This window comes from Pezoporus wallicus, unplaced genomic scaffold (assembly GCF_028554395.1).
Source record: "Pezoporus wallicus isolate ANWC-B61680 ecotype Strahan unplaced genomic scaffold, APGP_CSIRO_Pwel_v1 scaffold_6885, whole genome shotgun sequence".
Taxonomy (NCBI): domain Eukaryota; kingdom Metazoa; phylum Chordata; class Aves; order Psittaciformes; family Psittacidae; genus Pezoporus; species Pezoporus wallicus.
The window spans coordinates 705,352-731,411 of record NW_026638858.1 but is presented as its reverse complement, the minus strand read 5'-3'; the positions used below and the strand labels follow the sequence as shown (position 1 = coordinate 731,411).

The 26,060-nt window shown below is 36.8% G+C and overlaps 1 protein-coding gene and 2 non-coding genes across 7 annotated transcripts; all 3 read right to left on the bottom strand.

Moving 5' to 3' along the window:
* NAP1L4 (nucleosome assembly protein 1 like 4) lies at positions 1–26,060 on the bottom strand. 5 transcript variants are annotated; one of them, XR_008972569.1, is made up of 16 exons: positions 26,025–26,059; positions 24,164–24,195; positions 22,249–22,310; positions 20,675–20,774; positions 19,444–19,585; positions 19,250–19,336; positions 17,586–17,705; positions 16,768–16,839; positions 13,041–13,180; positions 11,631–11,776; positions 10,289–10,311; positions 9,554–9,673; positions 9,241–9,270; positions 8,034–8,111; positions 6,888–6,925; positions 1–1,269 (listed from the first exon to the last, which is right to left on the bottom strand). XR_008972569.1 is itself a non-coding variant. In XM_057412842.1 (16 exons), the coding sequence occupies exons 2-15, from the start codon at positions 24,175–24,177 to the stop codon at positions 6,920–6,922; spliced, it is 1,119 nt and encodes a 372-aa protein (XP_057268825.1). In that variant the 5' UTR covers positions 24,178–24,195; positions 26,025–26,059; the 3' UTR covers positions 1–1,269; positions 6,888–6,919. The 5 variants fall into 5 exon arrangements, 3 of the variants coding, with proteins under 3 accessions (XP_057268825.1, XP_057268824.1, XP_057268827.1); XM_057412842.1 differs by having other exon boundaries at positions 8,034–8,090; XR_008972570.1 differs by lacking the exon at positions 6,888–6,925.
* LOC130601081 (small nucleolar RNA SNORA54) lies at positions 15,578–15,696 on the bottom strand. The gene has a single exon (XR_008972588.1). It is a non-coding gene; the product is annotated as a small nucleolar RNA SNORA54 (small nucleolar RNA).
* On the bottom strand, positions 18,901–19,028 carry LOC130601080 (small nucleolar RNA SNORA54). Its single transcript, XR_008972587.1, has one exon. It is a non-coding gene; the product is annotated as a small nucleolar RNA SNORA54 (small nucleolar RNA).

Below are 26,060 nucleotides of genomic sequence, written 5' to 3'. Positions count from 1 at the left end.
TCATATTTCACAACTTTAATAGAATATTCTATCTATTCTGTACAAATTGAAAACACTGTATTAAGTTACAAATGTGTAAAGTAAGGCTGGAGCACTCTACATGCCTGGTCACAGTGTTGATACAGGTGCTATTCAACTGCTGCCAGAAGTTGGCAACGGATGCTGAAACTAGAAACATGTACCTGAAGTGCCACACAACAACAAAAGGTAGTTCTGAAGACTTCAGAGCTTTAAAGAAAAACTGTGTAATGGAATAATTTCAGTGTTGCAAGTAAGACACCAAGATTTCAAATTTATTGAACTGAAATTTGATAAATTTCTGTGTTCATAGTGAAAGGTCCTTCCATGCTGGACACTAAGCAACAAGACTACCGGAAATTTTCTTTGGCTGCAACCCACTTCCATCAACAGAAAGAGTTTGGCCTTTGTGTTCTGATCTTCATCCAGAAGAGCTGTCATTTTGATGCAAGTTCATTTCTTCTGTCTAGACTACCACAATGAGACCAATTATTTGTTTTACAAGTAACCATATTGTATGCAAAAGATGAAGATTTCAAGTATATTAAAAACTATTAAAAAGCACTAATTCTGTCAAAGTACTTACAAACATGAATAAATAAATAGTAAGATGAACAACTAAGTCTCAAATATGACACCCCCTTTAATGAAGTAAAGTTACTTCAATTCAATTGGTTTTACTGAGATAATAAATATGACATTTAAAGCTGCTCAAGCACTAGTTCAATTTGTAGGTTGCAAGTAACATTAAAAAAGTGGGGAGGGAGCTAGCAAAAAAAAAAGTCATATTGCTCTATCTGTTTCATCTATCAGACATGTAATCCATTTACTTTAACTTCTCAGTATGTTGCTATTCTGCAATTTTCAATGTTTGACAAGAAAATGGATAATCTGCACTTGGTAGTCTGGACTATTCCCCTATGCAAAGGGCAAAAGGCTCTAACGGCCTATTGACATACGTAGCTACAGTGTACCAACGGCTGTAGAGCGTGCTTTATTTAAACCTCCTATTTCCCAAATGCATTGAAGTTGCCACTGTACATGTTAAGCAATAAAGAAAAGTTAGTGAAAATCATGCATTTTAAAACAAATTAATTTTAAGCGTTGTTAATAAGATTGTGCTGCAGCAATGGAATATCCTGAACTGCAGGCCAGGTATCCAAATATTTGTTACGAGTTGTTCAACTATCGCTTCCAAGTGGCATTTCCTTATTACTGTTGTTTGCATTCAGCAGGTTGGCTGGAATCTTTCTGTATAAAGGGACAAAGACAACAAGACAGTTAAAAATTAAGGTGGCATACAAGAAAACCCTTCAACAAATAAAATAAATTGTCTACGCAGTTTTGAATTAGCTAGAGCTTTCATTAGCATGTATAAAAAAAGCTATATGTAAACTTGAGCTACACCATAGAGGTCTGAAGAGCAGTCACCATGTATACTGGATTTTCCCTTGCCCCCAACTGCTTGGGGCCCCGTAATATTTTTAATCTACATTTGCATTCTTTATGTTCCACCCAACAGGCCAAGGTTCAGACAAACAAGAAAGCAAATCACCTTCTACTCCCCCCAGCCAGAAGCTCAGTTTGACTTTCAGTTCCTATTGAACAGTAACAATAAAAGGCCATCTCCTCACCAACTCCAAGGAGAGAGTAAGGCAGGGAGGGCAACTTGTTATTCTGCAGCACTTTTTTTTTTTTTGGAAGAAGCCTTACCCTTTAAACTAAGGTGATAAAAATTTAATTAATGGGTTGATTTCTTCACGGTTCTGCATCACCAGCAGGTAGCTATTCAACAATGTAACACTAGGCAAGAAGTCCACATGTTAATCTGAATACGTAAAAGTAGAAACCCCTTCATTAGGTAGTAAAACAACTTCCCCTCTGGCAAAGGAAGTGTATTTGGGAAAGAGAACAAGTACTCCAACAGCTAAGAACTTAAGGTTTTACACTGCACTTCTTGCTTTTTTGGTTGTAAAACAGGATTCTTAGAAAGCAGGATAATTTATTCCGTGTATTTCTAGTTTGCTTCTCTTACCATTCTTAATATAGTTTATTATGAACAAACAGCAGTCACAGAAACCTGCTGAGTTCTAGTAAAGAAAAATACACATATAAAAAAATGACACCTTGAATGTCACTCGCCACAAAATAAAGTGCTTCTTAATAACTATCCTAAAAAGCTTCATGTGTTGCAAAAGAAGTAAACACACAAGAGCTCATTACATGTAAAGTAGCCAAGAGCTAAGACAACTTAAGCTTTTTGCCTGCAGTGAGGAAGAACAGGTGCAACTGCAATTCCTTATCGTAAGTTCTGCTGTTGATACTCTGCACTAAACGCAGACTATTTTTCTTTTCACCTTAAATGCTTTAAGCTTACAGTGGTCACTATTATCCCTACTGGAAGTCTGGATTAAAGCCGAACACTGTTTCTTCTGCATAGATGTGCCAAAGGCCTTTCAGACTTTTCTTCCTTGTGGTTCTCCTCCCCTAGCACATCTGGCTAACTTCAACTTCGTGCTCTCTCATCTGCCTGGGGTTCCAAATACCACTGATGTGAATTCATTTTCTCTGATCTGAGACTTAATACAGCACAAATTCCCTCTTAATAAGAGGAATATGTTTACATAGAACACAATTACCATTCTCTCTCAAAAAAATTAGTGACAGCCACTGGTAATATGTTGCATGCTATGCCTTTTCACTTAGACGCAGACAAAGAACAAAATTTTTATCAAAAAGCTTTCCAAAAGTATCTGTTTTTCTTGTAACTGCTTTGTATCTGAACATGGCTGCAGAGTAGTGCACAGCATCACTTCCTCTCCCCCATGCTTTCTGGGTAAGAGCCATAATCAAGTAACAAACCCATTATTTAGAAAGTACTTTCCATCTCCTTTCTTGCTTCCTATTCACCTGCTATGTTTATATCACACATTTACGTTGACCACTGCAACCATTCCAGCCAATTTTAACGATCAGCTAAAACCATAGTTGTATTTTCTGATAAACTTCATTATCTTTTCTTTATACTTGCCTTTGTTTCTATAAACATTTACATCACATTACTGCATATAAATCTTTGTCCTGTAAAAACTGAGTCACTGAGATTACAAAGTTCCTTTTTAAGGACCTTTCAGTTTTTGCTCTCAGACAAAAAAGTAAGACTGTTTAAGGGTTCCTTAGATATGAGTAAGTTCTTTGAGAACTCTGAGAGAAATACTGCTGGTTTATTTTTAGCTTAGAGCTGAGGGCATATCTATCTTGAGCACATGTATGAAAGCAGGCCATAAAGTAACAAGGCAGTATCTCAGATCCAGATTCCAACAAAATTAAATTTCTTCAAATTTCACAGCACAGCATGGCTCCTCTTGCTGACAAGCCAGCACATGAACTCCATATTGCCTTCAGCTACCCACCAGACTCAAATAAGCACAGATAGACAAGTACAATTTTTCCAGTTACTGCTGCTCATCAGGTACATGTATGCTGAAACTCATCTTTGGTCTCTACTGACTCCTCTAAGATCAGGGACCAGACCACAAACTGCAAGTGTGATTGAGATACCACATCCATACTCCCTCAGGCAAGGCTATTAAGCTTGAGCATGCTCTTCCCAAAGTGCCCAGACTCCTGGTGACATTTGGTCAGCCAACCACTACCAGTCCATTCACTGACCTTAGATATACCCTGCACTATTCATCTTCCCTTTCTAGCAAGACTTCCATTCACACCGTTTTTCCCTAAATTAACTTCCCAAGATATCTTGGAAAGGTGGTAAAGTACATTGGCCAGGCAATAGAGACCAAACGGAAAGACTTTAACTGGTAAACGTAAGGAAGAATTGTATCTTATTTTAAAGTAAATTTAGATGCAAACACACACTGAAGCTCACTATGAGCAACACAGACAAGTAAGAATTCTTGTTGTAAAAGGGATTCTCTGTAGTATTCAGGACCAATGACTTAAGTTCATAGGAAAAGAGGTAGGATTGATTTATTTATTTATTACACCTTTAAAGTTATTTCACAGTATTTACTTTTTCTGTGCAAGGAGTTTAAACACTCTAAGCCTTTGATTCCGCTGTCCCAGTGGAGATATATAAGCTAAATATTTTAGCTTTTCTTCTTTTGCTAACAAGCATCAATATACAGCTTTTTTTTGCCACCTACTTTTACTTACTGCGTTACTTGCTCAGAATTAAAACAAACCCAACCCACTCTTCCTACAACAGACACGAACATTTTTCTTCTGGCATTTGATTACCCAGGAGAACAACATAAGAAGCTAAAGCTAATTAGCATACATACAGACCACTTGCTCAGACATCAGCTACACTGTTATCACATGCTCATGGACAGAGGACATACATCCAATTTAAAGAGGGAATTCCACCACCTAAAATTTTTGAGGATCATAGGGCTAGAATGGATAATTATAGCAAGTCTGTAGTAATACTGCTTTCATGACTTTCATGCACACTGCCCACGCTGTCTACTCATCCAACTGATGCGGTATCCTAGAGGATGGGGACATAAGACCAAAGTACCCATGCCATTCACCTTAGCAATTTAATCCTTTCAAACCAGATTTTTTTTCACATAAAGTTACTGCTGAAAGAGACATTGAGCTTCTATTAATCTCCAAGGTTTAAACAGACGAGGCAAGATACATTCCTAGGTGATTCAAAGAACAACTGACCCTTTACCTACTTATTTGGGAAGCTTCCCATCTGCTAAAGAAGCCTGCAGGCAAAGGCAGCCAATCAAGATCTCATCTAATTCCCATAGAGAGTTGGCTGCCAACAGTGGGATCAATGCAGGCAGAAGGCACTAAAGCTGACATCCTTTTCAGCAAATACAGAAAGCCCTTCCATAATTCAAATGTCCTGCCATGAGCTGGTCAAGTTAGGGGTCCTAAAGCTAAAACTTACTTTTGTTCATTTTCTAATCCACGTTATTGAATGAGAAAAAGCAAGGATATCAAATATATACTCAGGTAGTAAACCCAGTCTGAACTGCCGCGTCCACAACTAGGAAGAATGTTTCAAAGGTTCTGACTAGGAATTTGCTGCTAACAGGCCCTTCTACCACTGTTACTTAGAAGATAGGCCAAGCATCTCGAAGCACACGCAGTCTCTCCCTACAGCAGCTTTTTAGTTCATAATTCTAAACAGCATTCTACATTATGTCAGCTGCTTCTCAACTCAAGCAGAGCATCAGCAAGGTGAAACAGAAGCAGCTAAAGGAACAGGGTATGCAAACACACAGAAAAATATACTAAATGAAGTACATTTATCTAGTTTTGTAGCATCTTCTGAAGCTACTTAAACTTACTCCTTAGTTTTCCAAAGCCACAACTTACATGAAGCGTAAGATCTGGTACTAACTGAAATAAGTCAAATGTATTGAAAACTGACAGGAGTGAAAGGAAGGAAGGAAGAAAAGTTAAAGCAAACGGTGTCGACATGTACATAGGAAATGTAGTGCAACGATGAAAGAGGTGGTAATACGGAAATGACCGAAGAGGAGAAAGAGGGTTTGAAAGGAAACAGACCAAACAACAATTAATTTTGTGTACATGAAATCTATTCTAGATATAAGAAAGATGAGGGTGGGAGGTGGGGTAGGAGAGAGGGGAAAGAGTGAAAGGCAAAGAGGGGCAAGGGACAGGGAGAAACAGGACCAGAAAATGGGATGAACAGAAGAAATGGAAAACAGGATTAGCGGTATGAGCCTTAGAAGACAAAAAACAGAATTCCAAGTTGACTTTAAAAAAAAAAAAACCAACCAAAAAAACACCCAACTGTCAACCACTGGCTTCAGTTTAATTGTAAGAAGGAAAGACAGCTGTGTAACAGTTTGGAGCTGGATGACATCTAAGCTGTTGCGACAAACAGATGTTCTCCTACTGTTGTGAATAAAGAGTACAAGTACATTAAAGCAGGGTGTCTGGCTTCTCAAAACGTATCAGATCAGAAACAAAACAACAAAAAAAGAACCCACTACAAAACACAAAACCACTGCTCAAGTTTAACAAAGAGAGAAGGACACCATCTATGCATAGAGGGAATGAGTTGGAAAGACTACAGCTTCTCCTAAGTAACCAAAGTGGGGGAAAAAAAAAAAGAAAAAGATAGAAACAAGCATAAAATGGGGGGGGGGGGGGGGGGGGGCGGGCAGAATACAGAGCCTGTTGCAGGCATTGCTCTCTATGAGACATGGAATTAAAGGTGAAAGATGACAGTATACAATAGAAAGAACTTTCATTTTCTTCTTTTAAATAAAAAGACAGATGAGCAATAAGAAGATCAATACCTGTTCAGAATCGTAAGTGTTCAGGAAAAGGCCTGCAAGAGTGACTGACTGGCTTTGTCAGGCCACATATATAAGAGTTATGTTAGAAAAGACACACTAAGCAAACTGATGACTTACAAGAGCTCAAGAAGAGCAAAACACACGTTTAAAAAATAACTTGCAACTATACCAGAAACAGTAAAAAGATGCAACATCAAATCAGAAACAATGAAAAAATAAAGTCTGACAAGTTCCAGTATCTTCTATTGTGTGTATATAAAACACAGTTTGACTCCTACAAAGGCAAAGTAGAAGTTGTGCCAGGAAGGCAGAGAGGTCATTCTGAAAAATGTAATTTAATTATATGACTTACAGGCATTCATTTCTATACACATTTATTTCTAGCTTTTACTAATAAAATCTAAAGTCTGAGGTCACCATACCCCCATTTCTTTTTCCCCATACAAGGAAAAAACAAACAAAACCAAACCCAAACCGGAAGACCCTAGAAAACAAACCACATTGCATGGCTAAAAATGGGACTCTTGGAAGTTAGTTATGAATGGAATTCCACCTTACCTATAAATGTATGAATGATAAACAGACTTAAATTACACCTAAATGGGAAAAAATTGAAAGGAACTGTCAGCATAAATGAAAAATGAAATGTACAGAATAATACAGGAGGCAACAACCATAACCTTCCAAGATACCTTAAGCTTTTTTTCTACAGAAAACCAAATCCCTTAAAAGGATATTTGATACTTAGCACAAACATACCCTGACTTAGAACTAATATTCTGTTTCTCAGCTGTCCCAATACTGCATTTTGATCCTGCAGAGCAGACTGAGAATACTCATTTCTGCTACTCTAATCCCATTTAGCCAATCTTTCCACAAGAAAGGCTTTCTTTAGTATACAGAAAGCCAAGCTCAACTCTTGGTGACAAGAGCACTGACTAGTGACATGATGAGGTATATAAAATTATGTCAGAAGAGTGACATGGTAAGCTGCTAAGACTTTCACCCAAAGATCAAGCAGTTTTGCATGCCCTTCACTTCCTCATCTGTGCCTTTTATAAAAAATTAAAAGCTGGTGTTTTAAGAACTAAATGAACGCAAGTGTGTCACTGTCCCAGCTTCACTGAATGTAAAGCATTAGCTTTACCATGACTGAAGGACTGAAAAACACTTATCAGAAGGAACAGTAACCCTTAAGTCTGAATCCTAAACCAGGTCTCAAAATTAAAAATTCAAAGCTGGGGACTAACTTTTTTTGGTTTCTAGTGATTACAGACATGTGGAGTCTAAATTGCAGCTATCATGACAACCAAAAAGAACAATTTAAGAAAAATAAACAAGCTAGTTGAGATTTATCAGGTATAACTCTAAGTTGAAGTCCAGCTACAAAATACTTGAATATGACCTTCCTAAATAAAAAGTATGTACTACACAGAGATACCATTAGGAGGTAAAGGCACATAGTTTGGAGATTTTTCTTGGTGCATGTTGGAAGATGAAACCCTCATTTTCTCAGTTCAGGGAAACACTTAACTTTTCATTTAAGAGCAATTTTGAGTGCTGAAGAAGATTAAAACATTGCAGTCAGAAAATAGGGTGGGTTTTGGTTTAATTTATCAATCTTTTCACAAACTATTACAACCTTAGGTACACTGCTTACAATTAAAGTCTGCATTATGACTTAAGTACACAGAAAAATTTTACCTTAGGATCACTCTCTGCATCCTCCTCCTCTTCTCCCTCCTCTTCCCCCTCCAACTCCTATGACAAAATAGAGATAAACTAACAGAAATTAAAACAGGTTAAAAGTGCAACTTTTTGTAATGGAAAAAAAAAAATAGTAAATGATAGTACCACTATATTCCAGAGTGTTTTGGATGTCAACATTAAAACTACTTGGGTTGACTTAAAAGACTTTTGCATCGTTAAAATCTTAAAGCAAAATATTTAAAAGAAGTTTTAAAACACAGATTTAAGAGATTCAGCATGGCTTAAGGCAACCTTCCTACTGCAGTTTCCAAGCAATTTTTTAACTTTTACCTGACATTATTTGGAATTTTACAGTTCTGGCAGTAAGTATATATGTCTAATTTTGTTCTTTGTTTTTTTTACCTCTTTCTAAAGGGCCTGTTTATTTGGATTACTACAGCCAAGCTACATACTTCTGCACAGGATTTTTGCACTCTGTTGTACATACACCTAAATACAGCAGGCAGATTAAGAACACACTTCTATCAAGGCCCAGTAAGAAAGTGTTTAGTCACTCAAGAGCCCAAGCCCAGCAGTGTGTATCACAACTTGCAAAGAGATAAAAGAGACTGCATACTGAAGGCTGTCAGCTTACATTAGACCCCCAGCTCGGTAACTTCTGATGTACTTTAACCAATGAGCAAGAACACTACAGTAGAAGCAGTAAAACAAAAACATAATTACCTGTAAAGGGTATTAGTTCATTTAAGCATGGCATCATTTAGTGGCTTTGTGCAAAGCCTTTTAACAGTATAGTGTTTGTATTCGGACAACACTACTGTAAACAGATCAAAGCTTCAGGTATATGAGAAATTCCAGCCTAAAATAAACCTTTACCCTGAGCAGTTGCATGCTTTTCCTTTTTTACTTTACATTTAGCAAGGCCCAGTCTTTCTAAGTTTATAACAACTAAAAGCTGACAGCCAAATTCCACTACTGCCTTAGTAACAGGTATTTTAAAATACCAGAAAAATCTGGATAAATGTTCTTGTGGAAAGCACAAAACAGTCATAGATTTTGTAAGTCATGAACTCTCTTGGAAAGAAGTATCATACACAAGAGGATTTATGAACAACTATTTTCTGTTCTATGCAAGACTATTTATAGAATGAAAATACAGTAGGTAATTAGTTATCTATAAAAGATACAGTATGCATCTCACCTCCTCTTCACCTTCTTCATCTTCTTCAAACTGAAAGACAAATCCAAGGTTTTATTAGCCCTGCTAATATTCGAATAAAATTTTCTGCAGTAATAGCATATTCAAACACAGTAACTGAAACTAAGCCACTTCCAGAAGCACAGATTAATAATTCATAGCAAGTTGAGTGACTCTTTCCTGTTCCTTAGTAACAGGAATCTCTTCAGGATCTTTGCTATTCTCATGTAATTAATACTACACACTAACCAGAAAAGAAGGATAGTGTTTCTATCTACACAGTGACTAATAAGCAAAATGCTGATAGCATACATACATTATCATCATCCTCTATAGCTTCCCCAGTGAAATAAAGCACAGCACGAGGGACTATCCTTTCACGGAAGAAGTGTCCAATTTCAAAATCTGCCGCTAAAGTAAACTCTGAATCTTCATCCTGTAAAGCAAGACAGTTTTTCTACTAAAAATTTGTTTGCTCCTCTGTAGCATATCACAAGTATTTCAAAGTTACAGATTTGAGAAACATCATACTGCCAACAACCACCTTCAGGTCACGTGTACTTTCAGTATACTGGGCTTCAAAACAATAAAAGAAATAAGGCAAGTCTAAAAGCACTTCCCTACTTTCTATATGCAAGCTACTGACCTGCCAAAACACCTTCTATTGAAGAGGCTCCTATACACTTCGCTGTTTCTGACACACGACATTACAGAATCATTCAGAATGCTTCAGACTGCTTTTGTTTTTCTTTTTAAAGCTAGATTCTAGCCACACAGTAGTACTGAGTGGCTAGAGAGAATAACTACTTCCCAGCAGTGATTATTACAGGTGTATTGGATTAGCAAGATTTGTAACAGCAAAATAGCAACACATTAAGAAGTCAACAATATATTTCATTTTCACAAGGCAAAGCTCAGCTTTTGCAAAAGCAAAAATGATAATATAAACACAAGGAGTTTAATAGAAGAAGCCAACAGTGTCACAATAGAGATATTCAGCAAAAAAGGTATGGCAAAGCACAACTGTGCAATTTCATAAATGTAACCTTACCAGTGCCTCTCCATCAGCAGATACTGTAAAAAGAAAGGACAGTAAATTTTAAAATAGTTTATATAATCTACCCCACCTCAATATTAAAAACAAAATACAGTGTAAAGACTCTCATACTAGAAAATACTGGAGTTATAAAGTCCTTCAGAAGCTATTTAACCCTTAATACAATTCCAATTTATTTAAAACCCTCAATAAATGCACTTGTTTGAGAAGATGCCTGGTACTGTAGCCAGTACGGAAGAGGGTAGAGTTTTTTGTTTGTTTAAAAACAAATGGAAAAAAAAAAACCAAACAAAAACCCCAAACCAACAGCTCACAACCAAAACCGTATTTTCCTCCTCTACTCAGGTGCTATCTCAGAATCTACTCTGATCCTACTGTGAAAGTTATAATCTGGCTCAGTCTGTTCTCAAGTTGAAAATGCAAGCATCAACTGCTGACAGAAATTCATAGTCTTTATATAGCTTACAGCTTTCTTATACAGCTACTGCCAAAGTATGTGAAAAAAAAAACCAAAACAACCAATACAAAACAATCATGGGGCAAACAACTCTCCAAACCTTTCTGAAAGCAGCAACTACTTGTAACAAAAATAAATAATAAAGTTAAAAGGTATTTCTGTAGCAAGCAAACTCCAACATCAGAAACACTTATCACTTGTTTCTTATCCCCGTGGGCAAAGCCATTTGCATCGGCATTTACAAGGGACACATAGCTCATAATAGCCCATGACTGAATCAAGAACTAATGTCCATTTTGTTCAGTACATCTGTGAAGTCCACTGCTTCTTCCATTCACGTTTGGGAAAAGAGTACAATGGGATATGTATCATGAAGTGTTTTTTGAATCCACCTGAATTATTTTAAGCATGTGAGTACACATCTAATATTAGGTAACTAAGAAAATTAGGAGGGTACATATGGAGCACTAGGAATCACTTAACACAGAAGAAATCACAGGAAGTTCTGTCACTTAACATGGAGGTTTAAATGAAACTCATATGTTATAACTTGACTAACACTGTAAGATTTCTTTTACATGTTAAAAATTTCAAATTGATGCGTGGAGCCATTATGTGGTAAAAACAAATCAACTTCTTCAGGAGATTCTACATGAGACTCTTTTTATACTATGAATCCTGTTCACACAGCACACCTAATGGCCAAATTCTAGAGAACAACATCAGAACAAAATTATCTGTTTGGATGGGCTGCAGCTTGCTACCTTACCATAGTTAGAAGAAAACATACAATGCAGCAACATAAATCGTTTATAGGCTTAAGTTGTATAAACAAGAATACATCAAAATAAATCCTGAATTCTCAGTTTCCAAGCTTACCCTTTATTGGGCTGAAGAAGTTAAAAAAAGAATCATTGGGTACTTGTTTAGTAATTGTTCGAACTGTGCCTCGACCCTTGTGTTTCTGTTTTTTCTTGATTGTTTTAACTGTAACATTTTTTCCTTTCTTCCAGTCAATAGTACACCTAGAGGCAACACGTGGAAACAGCATTTCAACAAAGGACATAGGTGAAAATAAAGAACTGAACATTAGAGCAACAAGCATCAAGACTTGTAAGACTGCTTATTCTTTAGAAAAAGCCAGTTTTACACACTAGTAACTGAATCTACTTGAGAAGATGTAGGTTAGAGACTATGTGTATGTTGGATATAGGAAACATTTCCCCTAAATGAAAAAGCTAAATAGTTTGCCTTCACAGGGTAATCACCGCCCCCAGTCTACACTTTAATACATCTTTGCCCCAATTACTGGAGTTTTGTAACTAAGGACATATTTTAGGCTATTCCTGAAAAAATCTCATCAGTTGAGAATTATTCTTCCAACACTTGGACCAGCAGAAAACAATACATTACGTTCTCTCACTACAGACCCAAGGCAGCATCCAGTCACCCTAAAAATAAAACAGAGTGGACAGGGAGAGGCACATTTCAGCTCTCCAAAGCACAGCACTCAGACTGACTTAGCAGTCACGTATAGCAAGCTAGAAAGAGCTTACTTTCCAGTTCCTTTCTGCTATTGTGCAAACTGACACCTTTATCCAAATTAAAAGTCTCTCTCCATCCACCTATCGTTTAACCCAAAACTGCATACAGTAAAGAATGAGTTGTGAACACAGACAGCTCTCTTCTAATGGAAATAATGGTGTCACAGTAACCCTCATGCGACTCAAAATATCTTGTCCTACAGACAAATAGTCAAAGTCAACAGAAACAAAAAACAGTCAAAAAAACAACCCCAAAAAAACAAACAAAAAAACAAATTTAAACACCCCAAAAACCCCCCACCAAGAAAGGAAAGAGAGGGAGGAAAAGGAAAGAAGGAGGAAAAGGAAAGAGAGGGAGGAAAAGAACCCACCAAAACTCTACACACCCAAAAGTCCTTCACTCCTAACCTCACCCCAAACTCCTCAGAATTCTAAACACAACAACAAAAAAACCTCCCACCAAACCCCAGAAACATACCCTTGAAGGGGTTAAAAACCCAAACAAAAAACACACCCAAAAACATCAGAGAAAACATCAAGGAAGCTAAGAAAATGAAGGTTCAAAACAATTTTTCAGTTGTCTCAGCTCTGCTGCAGCACTGAACACTGATTACAGACCAGAGAAAGGGGAAGAGAAAGGGTTAGGTTGGACAGAACAGTATTTTACCCAAATAAAACCCATGTGGTGTCCAAATCACTAGACTTCCAGAAGAAACATGAGAATTAAATATCAAGTTTTCCTTACCCCTCACAATCAACTATTTCAGGTCCTTCAAATGAAAAGGGATCCGTCTTGTCTGGCTCTGACTTCATCTTGTATGTTTTTGTCAGGACTGAATTAGAAAAGTAGTCATTGGGCCCAAAGTGGAACTCTAATGAGAAAGACTAGAAGAAAGTTCCATTATAATGTTACCACTAATATTTATTTTTGAAAGTGCATCAGCAGAATTACCATTAAACTCTGAATACAGGAGAAAGTAAGAACTTTATGGCAAACCTATCTTTTGAACTACAGTAGAAGCAGGAAATGAAACATGTTAACAAATTCTGAACATGCAGGAAGCTAGAACAACCTTGGCTTGTATTAAACATTCAAATTACAATCAGATAATTGCTACATTTAATTCATCTTTACATACAGAACTGCTGTCTTAAAAGCAATCTTAGAAATAAATACTTTGAGAAAAGTCTTGGTATCATCTTCTATGGAAGCCTAGACATCTTCCTTTGACTATGGTGATGAAGTTCTTGAAGTCATTCTGACATCAGACTTAACACCATCACATTCTGCTACTCTGCACTCTGATCATTCAATGTCATGATCTTAAGAAACTGAGAGTTTATTTCTAATAAAAAAAAAAAATTTAGACTGCAGGAGTCTGTAAACAGAGCACTCCACCATGAGCCAGGCTTTTTTTTTTTTCTATTTGATAACAGAAAATCCCACAGACAAACACTGACTTTCTAAACCGAAGCCTAAGATTATACATGTCTTGACAGGTTACAGCCTGAAGCAGGTGTTTCTGCTTATGTTTGAACCTCCTGTGGCACCTGAAAATCGTCTGCAGAAATTCAGTTTCTTACATGAGAACAAAAGGTTCCAGCTATGGAAAACTGCAGCATACACAATGCATAAATTTTCTAATCTGTAAAGCTTTCACAACCGCTTACACAATGCTACATATGCCCACTTTGCACTCAGGATCAACTATGAACTATTTAAAAGTAAAACAAAACTAGAATTGCCTTGGAACAGGGGAAACAAAGCTTTTCAGCAGCATTGCTTTAGTTTCTTGGAAACAGGAAAAAAAACCCGGGCGAGTTCAACATCAACAAAGAGCAACTGGAAGTCAACTCCCCCTCCCCAACATCACCATACCTACTGCACAGCCACAGCATGCAGAACATTAAGTATCTTATTTACTCCTCCAACAACATGCCATAGGAACTAGACCTAGTGTGCATACATAACACATTAGATGAGTGCCAAAAACACTGGCCTTGAATATACTTTCCCAGGCATTCTTCAGACTCTGGCCAGAAAATGGTCTGTTATCACCTAAGTCTGTCTTGCCATCCTCTCTCTGCCCACCATGTGGGGACAGGTTAACTAAATCCAGGGAGAACAGCCTATTCGTCAAAGATATTTATCCTTCACTCATTACCCAAAGACCCTTAAGTCTAAGGCCCCATGAAATCAACTCATATGACTGAAATCTGAAAAGAAAGTGGTTAAGGAGTGATGGAGACTGGAACTAGATGTGTACTGGAGTATCTGTTGGCTTCACATAGCCTATTTCAGCTTCACTTCCATTTTAAAGCAATTCAAGACAGCTAGTATGGTTTGGCAAGCGTCTTCAGCTAAGGCAAATCTCTCTGGCAAACATGCTCAGGGGAAGACTTATAAACTCAGCTCAACCACCACCACAGCTACCACTTGTACCCAAATAACCCCACAAATCATCAGTGGGGTTATAAACAGGTAACCAGTGGCACTACCTAGCATGTAGGATCCCAAGGACTAGCAGGACAAAAATGTCTGCAGAGACTGCATTTCAGTATTCAATGCTATCCCTGCTAATTAGGAGACATTTCCAGTAGTCTTTATTTGGACATCTTTCCTTTTGATACCAGCTTACCTTTGTAGCATGTATTTCTCTATTTTCCCTGTAGTGTGAGATATTCTTATTAAGTTAAACAAAACAAAAAAACAAAACCCACAAAAAAAAAAAACACTCCAAAAAAACCCAACACCCCCAAAACCAGAGAACTTTCTTACTTCAAGCTAGTAAGTTATACCCAGATGCATCATCCATGTCTGAGCATGCTAGCTAACAATCCCAATGTCCAAATACATACAATGAGAAATTACACTTATACAAACATATGTACATTTATTCACAAAATTACAAATAAATAAAAAATAGCAAGGGAATTACTTGCATTTCATGCAGTTAAAAGTTTATATATAGGCTACAGCAAACAGAACTTTTAAGCATCATAACTGTAGCCAGGTAAATCTACCTTTGAAGGACCATTAACTACAGTTCATCACTTTGGGTCAACAGTAAATCAAAGAATTCCTAACTATCACATATATTTTCTAGTGGCAAAGCCCAATCCCAAGTAGAATTAGTGTATTTGTTGCACACTGGTATGTGAACTTCTTACAGTACAAAGCTACCATTGGTGCACCAATTTTCAACAGCCAGAGCATTTCAGACAAGACAGTCACACACAAACTGGACAACAGGTTTTATTCAAGCAGTTAGGAATGCATCCTTTTGTCTCCAAATACAGAAGGGACATGGAGTTTGTCAGCCTTCATTACTGGATTTCATATAGCACTGGAATGGAACCTATTCACAGAAACATGCTGTCAGAGGCTATGAACAGTGCAAGACAAGATAAAACCACTGATGTTTTAAGAGCAGTTCTTCAACTTAAGGTACTGTAAAACAAAGCTGAATAAGAACATAAAAATGTCGTAGGCAAAAAAAACTATCCCCAAATCACCCAAACACCCACAGATACGCTTCAAGAGAAAAATGACCAACTTCTCAGAATACAGTATTCTCAGAATACTTTACTTTGTTCTCTTCTCTGTCCATACTACTTCTTTTACCTATTATTAAAGTGTATTACTTGGTACTAACAACAGAAAAACAAGGACAAACAATAAAAAAACCCCAAACCAAACACTTTCAGCTGTTATCAACTTTTATAATACTTAAAGGTACTTAGGAAAAAAAAAAAAAATCTTCTTTATACTATCAGAAAACTCTAACTCCACAAGACAAAACAAAAAACACCAAACATAAGGAGAAAGCCACAATGATAAAGTTTAAAGAAAGAAAGGTGGGATTTGAGCTTACACATCCTCCCTGCCTCCCCCTCCAAAGGAGTTCAAGAACAGTCTGCATGAACTAAATAAGCAAAAGAACAGCTTCTTTTCAAACATAGTATCTGTTTCTGTACTCTGAAATTAAACAGAAAAACAATTTTGGGAAAAAAAAAACAAAAAAGCAAAGTTGTACTTTTAAAATTACTCACTAGGTACACTTTCAAAAGACTAGTATTTTCCTACCCTTTCCAATAGGCATAGCATTCATCATCACTGGTTTTGATTAAGTCACGTAGCTACACTATATTCAGTATAGCAAGTAGCATCTAGATTTTTTTCTGCAATTCATTTTCAGATCAAAAGCAGCCATGTAGCTTTACTAGTAACTCATTTGAAATTTAAGAGATAAGAAAATAAAAACTAGATGGAATTCAGCTAGAATTTTGATCTAGAAACTACAATGATACCAAGTTAAGAATGAAAGAGTAAAGGTTCAGGAAAGCATGAAGATATTAGCCTACAAAGAAGCTCCACACACACACCAGCCAAAAATAGCGGAATAAGAATTTTGAAATGCTGTTCACTTCGTAACTACAATCTTCATAAGAAACAACTAGAGAAAACTCACCATAGGCTGTCCAGGTTCAGAAAACTTAACTTTAATATCTTGCAGATGTTTCAAGATAGGTTCATCATACTCCTAAGGAAAAAAAAAAAAAAATTGAAAATCCTATTCAGCAGGCAATATTCAGAAGAACAAAATTTTAACCTAGCTACCTATCTTGCTTGTTCAACCTGTTCTTAAGAAAAAAAAAAGAATAAACCAACCTTGTAATTATTCAACAAAGTTCAGATTTTGATCCCGATTTCTTAATTGCAGATGCAAACACCCTGTGCCAAATTCTCAGTTGTTAGGTCTCATCTTCAACAAATAAAGCTGCTACCATGCTAGGCTGCACGAACACAACTGAAAATAAAATTCCTTCAGGATATTTATGGCTGGTGAGACTCTTAGAAAGATTCACTTCAGGGAATTCTTCCTCAACAGTACTATAAGCATTAATGTAACTGAGGGCAAAACCACATAGGCTATTTAACATTAATTCAACCAATCCATGTGTATGCTTATATCTGTGCAAAATAAGCCTTTACAACTAAATTAACAAAACTACAGGGGAATGGCTGTTGTAAATAACACATAAACTTGCATTTTATTACCAAACAAATGCTGTTAAAAGATCTTAAACATCCACACAGTGTTTAGCACTTTGGGTCAGCTGTTTTGCTTGTCCCTCATTAACCTTTCAAGCACCTTTAGGAATAAGATTAGGGATTCTGAAGACACAAAGATCTGGTGTCTCACACACATTCCACAAGCACTTACTATTAATTATCAATTTGTTTAAAGACAGAACAAAAATTATCCATTTCAGAGGAAAAACTTACTTGTACTAATTCACTTAGCATATCTACATTCCTAAAGATGGTAAACCAGAAGTCTGGAATTCCTTTGACATTTGCCTCCTCTGCTTTTTCTTCTATTACCACTACATTTTTCAGGTCTCCCTGGGAAACAAATACAGAAAAATTTAAAAAATTAAAAATTCTCAATATATTTAACAGAGGTAGAAGTACAAAACATTTGCCATATAAGAAGCTGTGTTTAAGGAACATTTAAAATTTACTTTTTTTTTCTATAAATTAAGAGACACGAGGTTTATTTACGCAACCAAACATACATACATTTAATTCAGATTTACTTTCAACCTATTTGGAATTCTTCTGTACCAACACTAAATAGCCCTAGTAACAGTTTCAATGACTTGACAAACAAAGAATTAAAAAATATTTCTATCATTATACAAACAGGAAAATATAAATACATTCCTACTTTTCTATTAATCTAATTCCTATATCTTCACATGCCACTGTTTCATCTAAAACCTTAAATTTTAACCTTTGCCCCTCTGAAGTACCATTCTGGCTTCCCAATTTTGCAGAATAGTAGGTAAGATTCAGTTTCATGGTTATTTTTCATCATTACAGTGTCTTTAATTAGCAATATTTGCAACACAGGATCTCCTACACATAACTGATATCAAGTATCATAGAGAAGAAAAATGACTAAGTCGCTTCTCCATCCCTCCAAAACCTGGAAATTGGCAGTTTGAACTACTTGTATTGCACCTTTCCTTTCACGCCACTAGACAGCAGCAAACATGCAAGCTCATCTTAACAGAAGCTACTTGGGTTATGACTAGCCAAGAATGCGAAGCAGCATTTTAACTTGCTACCTAGACATGGTTCTTATCCTATAATTGCATGGAAAATGGCTTGTCAATGCTGTATTTACACAAAGACTAACAAACTTTTTTTGCTTATGCATATGGAGTATCACGTCATGCTAAATCTCTTGAGATCAGTAAAAAACAAAGAACAATTTGCTTTGTATACAGAACAGTATCCAAAGGAAACTGAAGGAAAACATGCCAAGGAAAAAAATGCAAAAAAAAAGCCTGACAGAATGGCAAACTCGGCACTCTAAGCAGGTTGCTTCTCCAAGACAGAGAAGCCATGAATATACACCTCAAAAAAAGACGATAGGAGAGCAAAAGGCAGCCTACAAATATTGTCCCTCCTAAATCTAGCTCCTACTCAACAGGCAAGTAGGAATCCACCAGCCAGAATGCATTTTATTAGGTCAACTTAATTTTATGACTAGGTGATGTGCTTAATCTGTATTTATGGAAAAGCAAGCTAATTATGTCTCCCAAAATAAAGCAGTCAGGCAGACAAACAGCCAGCCTTTTATTACCTTGGGGTATCATGTAGCACTGGAATGGAACCCATTATCAGAAAGATACTGCTAACAGGTTACGAACAGTGCAAACAAAGGCAAGTTTTCAATTCACCCAAGTTACAAATGCGAAAAAAAAAAAAAGGCTAAACTTTTAAAAGCTTTCACTGGACACAGCAGTGACTCATCACAAGAGCACATTAATTATAAGACCTTTATTTCCAAAAGATGACTCTTTCAATGGAAAACACTGTACAGAAATTAATTCTCACAATGTGATATATCTGTAGTTCATTACTCAACTTGTACTCACAGCTAGTTTATCTTCTTCCTCATTTTCACTGTGCCATTCTGACTCTGCATCTGTGGGTTCAGCTTCCCCATTAATAAACTCTCTTCTCTGTATTGGAAAAACCAGGAATGTAGTTGACAATGTGGAATTACATATATGCAAACAGAAATGACTCAGCTAGAAGGAGACAGAGATTATATACATGGTCTTCCCACCTTATCAAAAAGGGGTTGATAGAGTGCTGCATATTTTCTCTCTAAATCATGTACTTCTTCATAGAATCTAGCTTCTATATGGGCACATTTCACCTGTAGCTGTTTCAAGGCATCAATTCTTCTTTTCACTGCTTTTGGTAAACTAAAAAGCAAAAAAATTTCTTAAGATTAAAAGACAGTTGCCTCAGCATTATTTAACAAATTACTGTGAAATAAGCTTGTAACTGAGTGCAATCTTTAAATAAAAGGCTTGCATCAAATATAAGCATTTCTTCAAACCCTATCTCAAAAAGTTTGAAGTATCCTCTCCTATCCAAGTTGTTCTTAAAGGCATTTTCTGTTCCATTCCCTGTGGCCACCACCCTTCCTGTGTAGTTCACAAATCTGAAATTAATACCTTGGTTTACACTTAAGCTTTGAGACCAAGTTATGCAGATCTATCCATGACAAATAAGAACTGTGGATTCCACATGGGAAAGTTCTGATTCATGGATCATACTCAGAAGTACACATTCCCCATCTGTATTTTAAGTTATTAAATAGTTAAATATAGTCAGGTAAAAGAAATTTTATAAATTTTATACCAGTTTTTTGGGTTGTTTTTTTTTTTTGGTGTGTGTGTTTTGTTTGGGGATTTTTTATTTTAACACCCCCCCCCCCCCCAAAAAAAAAAAAAAAAGGTCTATCAGCTATTCCCAGTCAAGAAATAAAAGCACAAATATCTGCTAAAGGCAAGATTTTATACATCTACAGTTAACAGGAAACTAAGCCTCAAACTAGGGATTTACAGGTGCAGAACTTTCCACTACATGTTGAAGAAGACTTTTATGGAAGTTATCAACCAATGTCGTGCACGCCCTGACAGAATACAGGTCACAGAAGGCAAATGGGGAAGGGGAGACAGTGGAACAGACTACACATATTTCTAAGGGGGGTGGGGTGGGGGTGGAACCAAAACAAAACACAAACCAACCACAAAAAAAAAAAACCACACAAAAAGACAACAGTGATAGCCAAGAAAAATACTGAACCAGAAAAATTGTTTGCAATTTTGTGTAAGTAAACTGAAACTTAACTCTTCCTTCCAGAAGTAGGCCACCACAAATCATGATTTAAATCAACCATTCTTCTTAAGTAAATAATTTGGTCTAATTTCCTAACTTAATTACACAGTAATAATATTCTACTAAGCTTTCAGCCATTCAAGACTTTTGTTATGCCCTGTACTTACGTTTCAATGTAACTTGAAGGAGTAACCGCTGTGTTGTCAAGACGGTCCTGCAGAGCTGCCAGGACCTGTGGATTTTGCATCACTTGGTCTGACAGCTTTTCTATGAAGACAGAAAACCATTTTTAAAACAAATCTGAATATATTTGTAGTACTTTTGTCATAATATGCATCTTAGTGTAGTCACAGTAAAAATAATATTTTCAGGATCTCAAACAGCACCACTATTGTTAACCAATAACTCAAGCAAAATTACCTCAGGATGAGATTTCAGAAAGATAAAATTAGATAGTGATATAAAATGTGCCTTTTTGCAAATATGTCAAATCTTTGCTTTCAGAAGCAAGCTGCACATTGATGATGAGCAAATTTCATGTAAGAAAATGCAAAATAGGAGTTTCTCTATTCTCTATATTAGCCGTAGCTTATAAACCACACATAAATTTGCAAGAAAATTACTGAATTATACTTCCAAAGTGTTTTCCAGTTAGACCAACTTCTGAAAAAAATTATGAAAACTGTGCACTGTACAACACAGCAGGATAGCACTATGACTGTTTCCTTGATAACTACTTTTTTACATCAGGATACTTCTGAAACCTGCAAGACCCCTCAATCATCACAATAGTTCACAGAAGGCCATTTCTATGGGAGGTCAGATCTAAAATGCCTCTGGTTAAGAGTTAAAAATCCTTACTAATAACCACACAGATGGGCACAGTGGGAAGACGTTTGCTTTTTAAATCTTTCCATTCTTTCTCACTGTTCTTCTCCCCAGACATTAAAAACCAATAAAACGCACAGCACACTAACTTGATGAAGCTTTTATATAGTTGGGTTTGTGTGTTGTTTTATTGTTTGTTGGGGCTGTTGTTTTTTCTGAATGTAACTTGACCATAAGAATTACTCAATGGTGTCTACCAGTTCACATGTCATTTCCAATTGCCAGTCACAAAGGCTATTTTTTTTTAAATACTGAGACCTAAACAACATTTGATGACTACATATGTGAAATGTATTTCATTATAACTTGTAAATTTGAGCATCTGAGTTCATAGCAATGGGACTGTAGCTTTTCCACACACAGGTTTATCTGAAAAAACATTATTCAATAGCTATCTGCAGACCTTCCAAACAAAGAATAAAAACCTCAGGAAGACATATTATGAAAATGTGTTTTCCTACATACAAGATAGTAAAGAGTTAACACAGATATGGACTGCTTATTTTAATAATTATGCTGATAAAGATTACATGTTGTTAAAAGCTAGTCTATACAGCCTTATTTGCATGAAAACTTATCAGACACTTGCATAGAGAAGCATCCTAGCCACAACATAGACAAAAATACTTTCGCTGTCACTAAAATATAGCCTCTATTTTGCTCTTGGCTGCAACAAACATGGAAAACATGAGAAAGTGAACAGCTACACCAGAAGCCATTGCTTTGCTTTCAATAGGGAACACGTGTAGTTTTGACTATAAAGATTTTGGAACTGTGGATAAAGAAGCTTCAATATACAAAGCAACAGTACGCAACACATTTGTAATGTCACCTACTACTATGCAGTTTTTACCTTTTTTGTTGCTTGCATTTTTAGCAGCCTCCACAGAATCTGAAGGAGTATCTTCCGTTTTACTAAAAGAATTAAAACCATAATGTTAAAAAGGCATCCCTTTATAAAAATTTTAGCATTTAAGAACAAAAGTATTCTCAATTTTTTCAGTGTTTACTACAGGACAAGTATTAGTACCACACACGTTTATAGAAGATATGTATTTATGTCTACAAGCTTCTCAGAACTAGGATATCTGGATATGAAACTAGTTCTCCTCAGATGAACAGGATGCAAAAGGAGAAAAAAAAGAAGAAACAAAACACAAAACACACAAAAAAAGGCCCAAAACCAAACCACACTTGACAGATAAATTAATCTAATTAAGTGAATGCCTGGCTGACTATTCTTCTGTACTGGGTCACTCTGAACAGGAAGATGTCATTACTCACAAATGAAAAATACAAGACACCCTTTTAGTGTTAAGTGATGAAGAAAAACATGAGAAGGGATTCAGGTGAGAAAGGAAGATTAAAAAAAAAAAAATCAAAACTCTGTAGCAAGTGTTTTGATTAACATTAAAAACATTTGCTTCTACTCTAAGAAAATACCCTGTCGTCCCCACCTCTCTGCCTTAACGTCTTCAATGAAACTTCCTGTGCTGAAGAAAGACAGGGCCCAGAACGGGTCAACTCCCACCAAGCTTTCCGTGTTTTCCCTGTTAATTTGTAGGTTGCAAAATGCAGAATGGGTATTGCTGAAATTAACCTTAATTCAAACACAAAAGGAGCAAAGATACAATACAGGCAAAATGGGTATTTGGGTATTATTAGTTACCAGATAGACTAGCTTATCCAGCTTACCCCCGAAAGGCCAGCATCACATACATATGCATTTATACCAGTTTAACACCACTGTTACTTATTCCAAAAATGCAATTAAAACTAGAAAACAGAACACTGCCTCTTGCATGCTTAAATCATACAGATTAGAGAAACACTGAGGACTAAATTCTCTGAGGGCTTGAAGAAACACTGAATATGAATGCTGAAAACTTTATTAAGACACAAATTATGTTAATCCAAGAACAGAGGAATTCTGTATTTGATACACTACAGTCTCAGCTTCTCCTGTAAGTATGAAGCAAGCATTTTGTCCTTGCTGTAAGGAAACACAGTCTAGTTAGAAAAAAAATATTGCCATTTAATTCCTGTAAGTAAGACTATGTTATTCTGGGCTGCATCAAAAGCATGACCAGCAGGTTGAAGAATGTGATCATGCCCCTCTATTCTGATCTTGTGAGACCCCACTTGGGTAACATGTACAGTTCTGGTGTCCTCAACATAAGGACATGGAGCTATAGGAGCAAGTACAGAGGAGGGTCACAAGGATGATAACGGGGGCAGAGCACCTCCCATCTGAAGATAGGCTGAGAAAATTGGGGCTGTTCAGCCTGGAGAAGAGAAGGCTGCTTGGAGACCTCATAGCAGCCTTCCAGTACCTGAAGGGGGGCTACAAGGATGCTGGAGAGGGACTCTTCATCAGAGACTGTAGTGATAGGTCAAGGGGTGATGGGTTCAAACTTTAACAGAGGAAGTTCAAGTTAGATACAAGGAAGAAGTTCTTTACTGTGAGGCTGGGGAGGCACTGGAATAGGTTTCCCAAAGAAGTGGTAAATGCTCCATCCCCGGCAGTGTTCAAGGCCAGGCTGGACAGAGTCTTGGGCAACATGGTCTACTGTGAGGCATCACTGCCCATGGCAGGGAGCTGGAACTAGATGGATCTTACGGTCCTTTCCAGCCTGAACCATTCCATGATTCTATGATTATCCAAGTTAGGTAATCCATTCTTCATAGGTAGAACAAATACTCTCCCTCAGAAGACCAGATACAGTTGGCTCCAACTACCTTGAATTAACTCCAACAGACCAACATACCTGTTATCTGCCATCTGTCTGTCTGTATCCACCTGCAAGTTGAAATACATTGTTTAAAAATACTTTGATGGTAATTTGTTTACCTCAATAGCAGATGAAAATAGAACACGTCATCGTTTAAAACCTCAATATTAATTAACAGCTGCTGTTTTTTTCTAAGAAATTCATCATGCATCATATCTTACAGGAAAGTGAATGTCTACCATAACACCCAGTCCCAACGGGAACTTGCTCGTAGTTTTAAAAAGTCTGTTAGGTGCTTTCACTTAACAGAAAAAGAAAAATCCACTTCTACCAGGTCATAAGTCTTCAGTCTGAGGACAAGTACCACAGTCTGAACACAATTATCACCAGTGCTGCATTCTGTTAGCTAAAAAAAAAATAAATTTAAAATAAAAATAATAAAAAAAAACAAGCCAAGGAGGAAGATATAATTCCTTGACAGTGCCACAGTAAATAATGTATTTTTAATCTCTGCATATGCTCTATTACTATGCCTAATCTGACAACAATGGAACTTCAAATTAATTATAACTTCAGAATGACTTTTTACTTATGTGACCTGAGCAGACAAATACACCTCACCTGCCTGTCTAATCAGGGCTATTTTTGTGAATAGCTGTTTCTGCTGCACTATACTGAATAACAAGCTAAAACTAGTGCTAGATAAAGAGAAGCAAAACACTGGATGAAAGAAAACTATTTACAAAAAAAAAAAAAAAAAAGGCTTTTGACAGCTACATAGGCAGATACCCCTGTGTAAAGATTTGCCTTGAACTTATTTATCAGGAGTGAGGAAAAAAAAAGAGGAACCACAGAAGCTGAAGTCTTGGTACGAGCAATGACTGGAACCAAGTTTAGCAGAGCTACCCCAGCCCCCAGGACTTAAATTAGCTCCCCTAAGAAACCAGAGGGAGACAGATTGCCTAATTTATATCACTATTACTTCTTTACTGGGGTGAAAATCCAAGCCTGTACATCTATTTTAGTAATACAGATTGGTTATTTTTCCACCCCCCCCATTCTAAACAGTTCATCACAAATCCAAGTAATCACTACACACCATACACAGGAAGCACAGGTGATACTTTCCACTATCAAGCTTGCAAGAAAGTAGATGTTGGTCTGCAAGTCAAATTTAGACTAAAAAGAACCTCCCATCATTCATGAGAGTTGACAGGGCTGATTTCTGAGGTTTTACAAATGCCAAGCAGGCTGATCTTTAGGCCAGCTTCCAATACAGGGCTACCAAAGAAGAAGTTAAGTGCTAATGAGACCTTGAGTGGCAGCCAGAGCAGGGGGCCCAGAGATCACATGCACTCTCCCATCTGGAAACACCCATTCCTGCTCCAAACTGGAAAAGCAACACTTTCACAACAACTTTAAACAGAGTTGAAAAGGTTTGTTAATTTACAAAAGTACTAAAATTATACCTTGGATTATTTCACAGTAAGTAAATTTACTTAACATCTACCAAAAAAAGCATGAGCCCACACCACAAATCAACTCCAGGAACAAACAAACGAGGCTTCTTGTAGACCAGGTGTGTTTCACTCCTCATACAAATGATTCTGCTCAGTTGTTTGTGCTGTATTTCCTAAAGGGAATTACTTCTCAGCCCTATGAGGGAAGACAAGATCCACATGCCATCCTTATCCGTCTTTGGAACAGATGGAATAAAGCTCCCGTAACTTGAATGTATTAGTTTTTAATTCTCCACAGGAACACTCGTGAATTGGGCATTTTCTGACAAAATCCACTCACCTGAATACCAAGGGGGGAGAAAAAATAAAAATCCAAACCAAAAAAAAGCCAACCCCCCAAAAGCCCCAAACCAACATTCCCTGGTGCAAATACATACTTTAACTCTTGTTTTGCTCCTCAAAGCTGCTCCTTC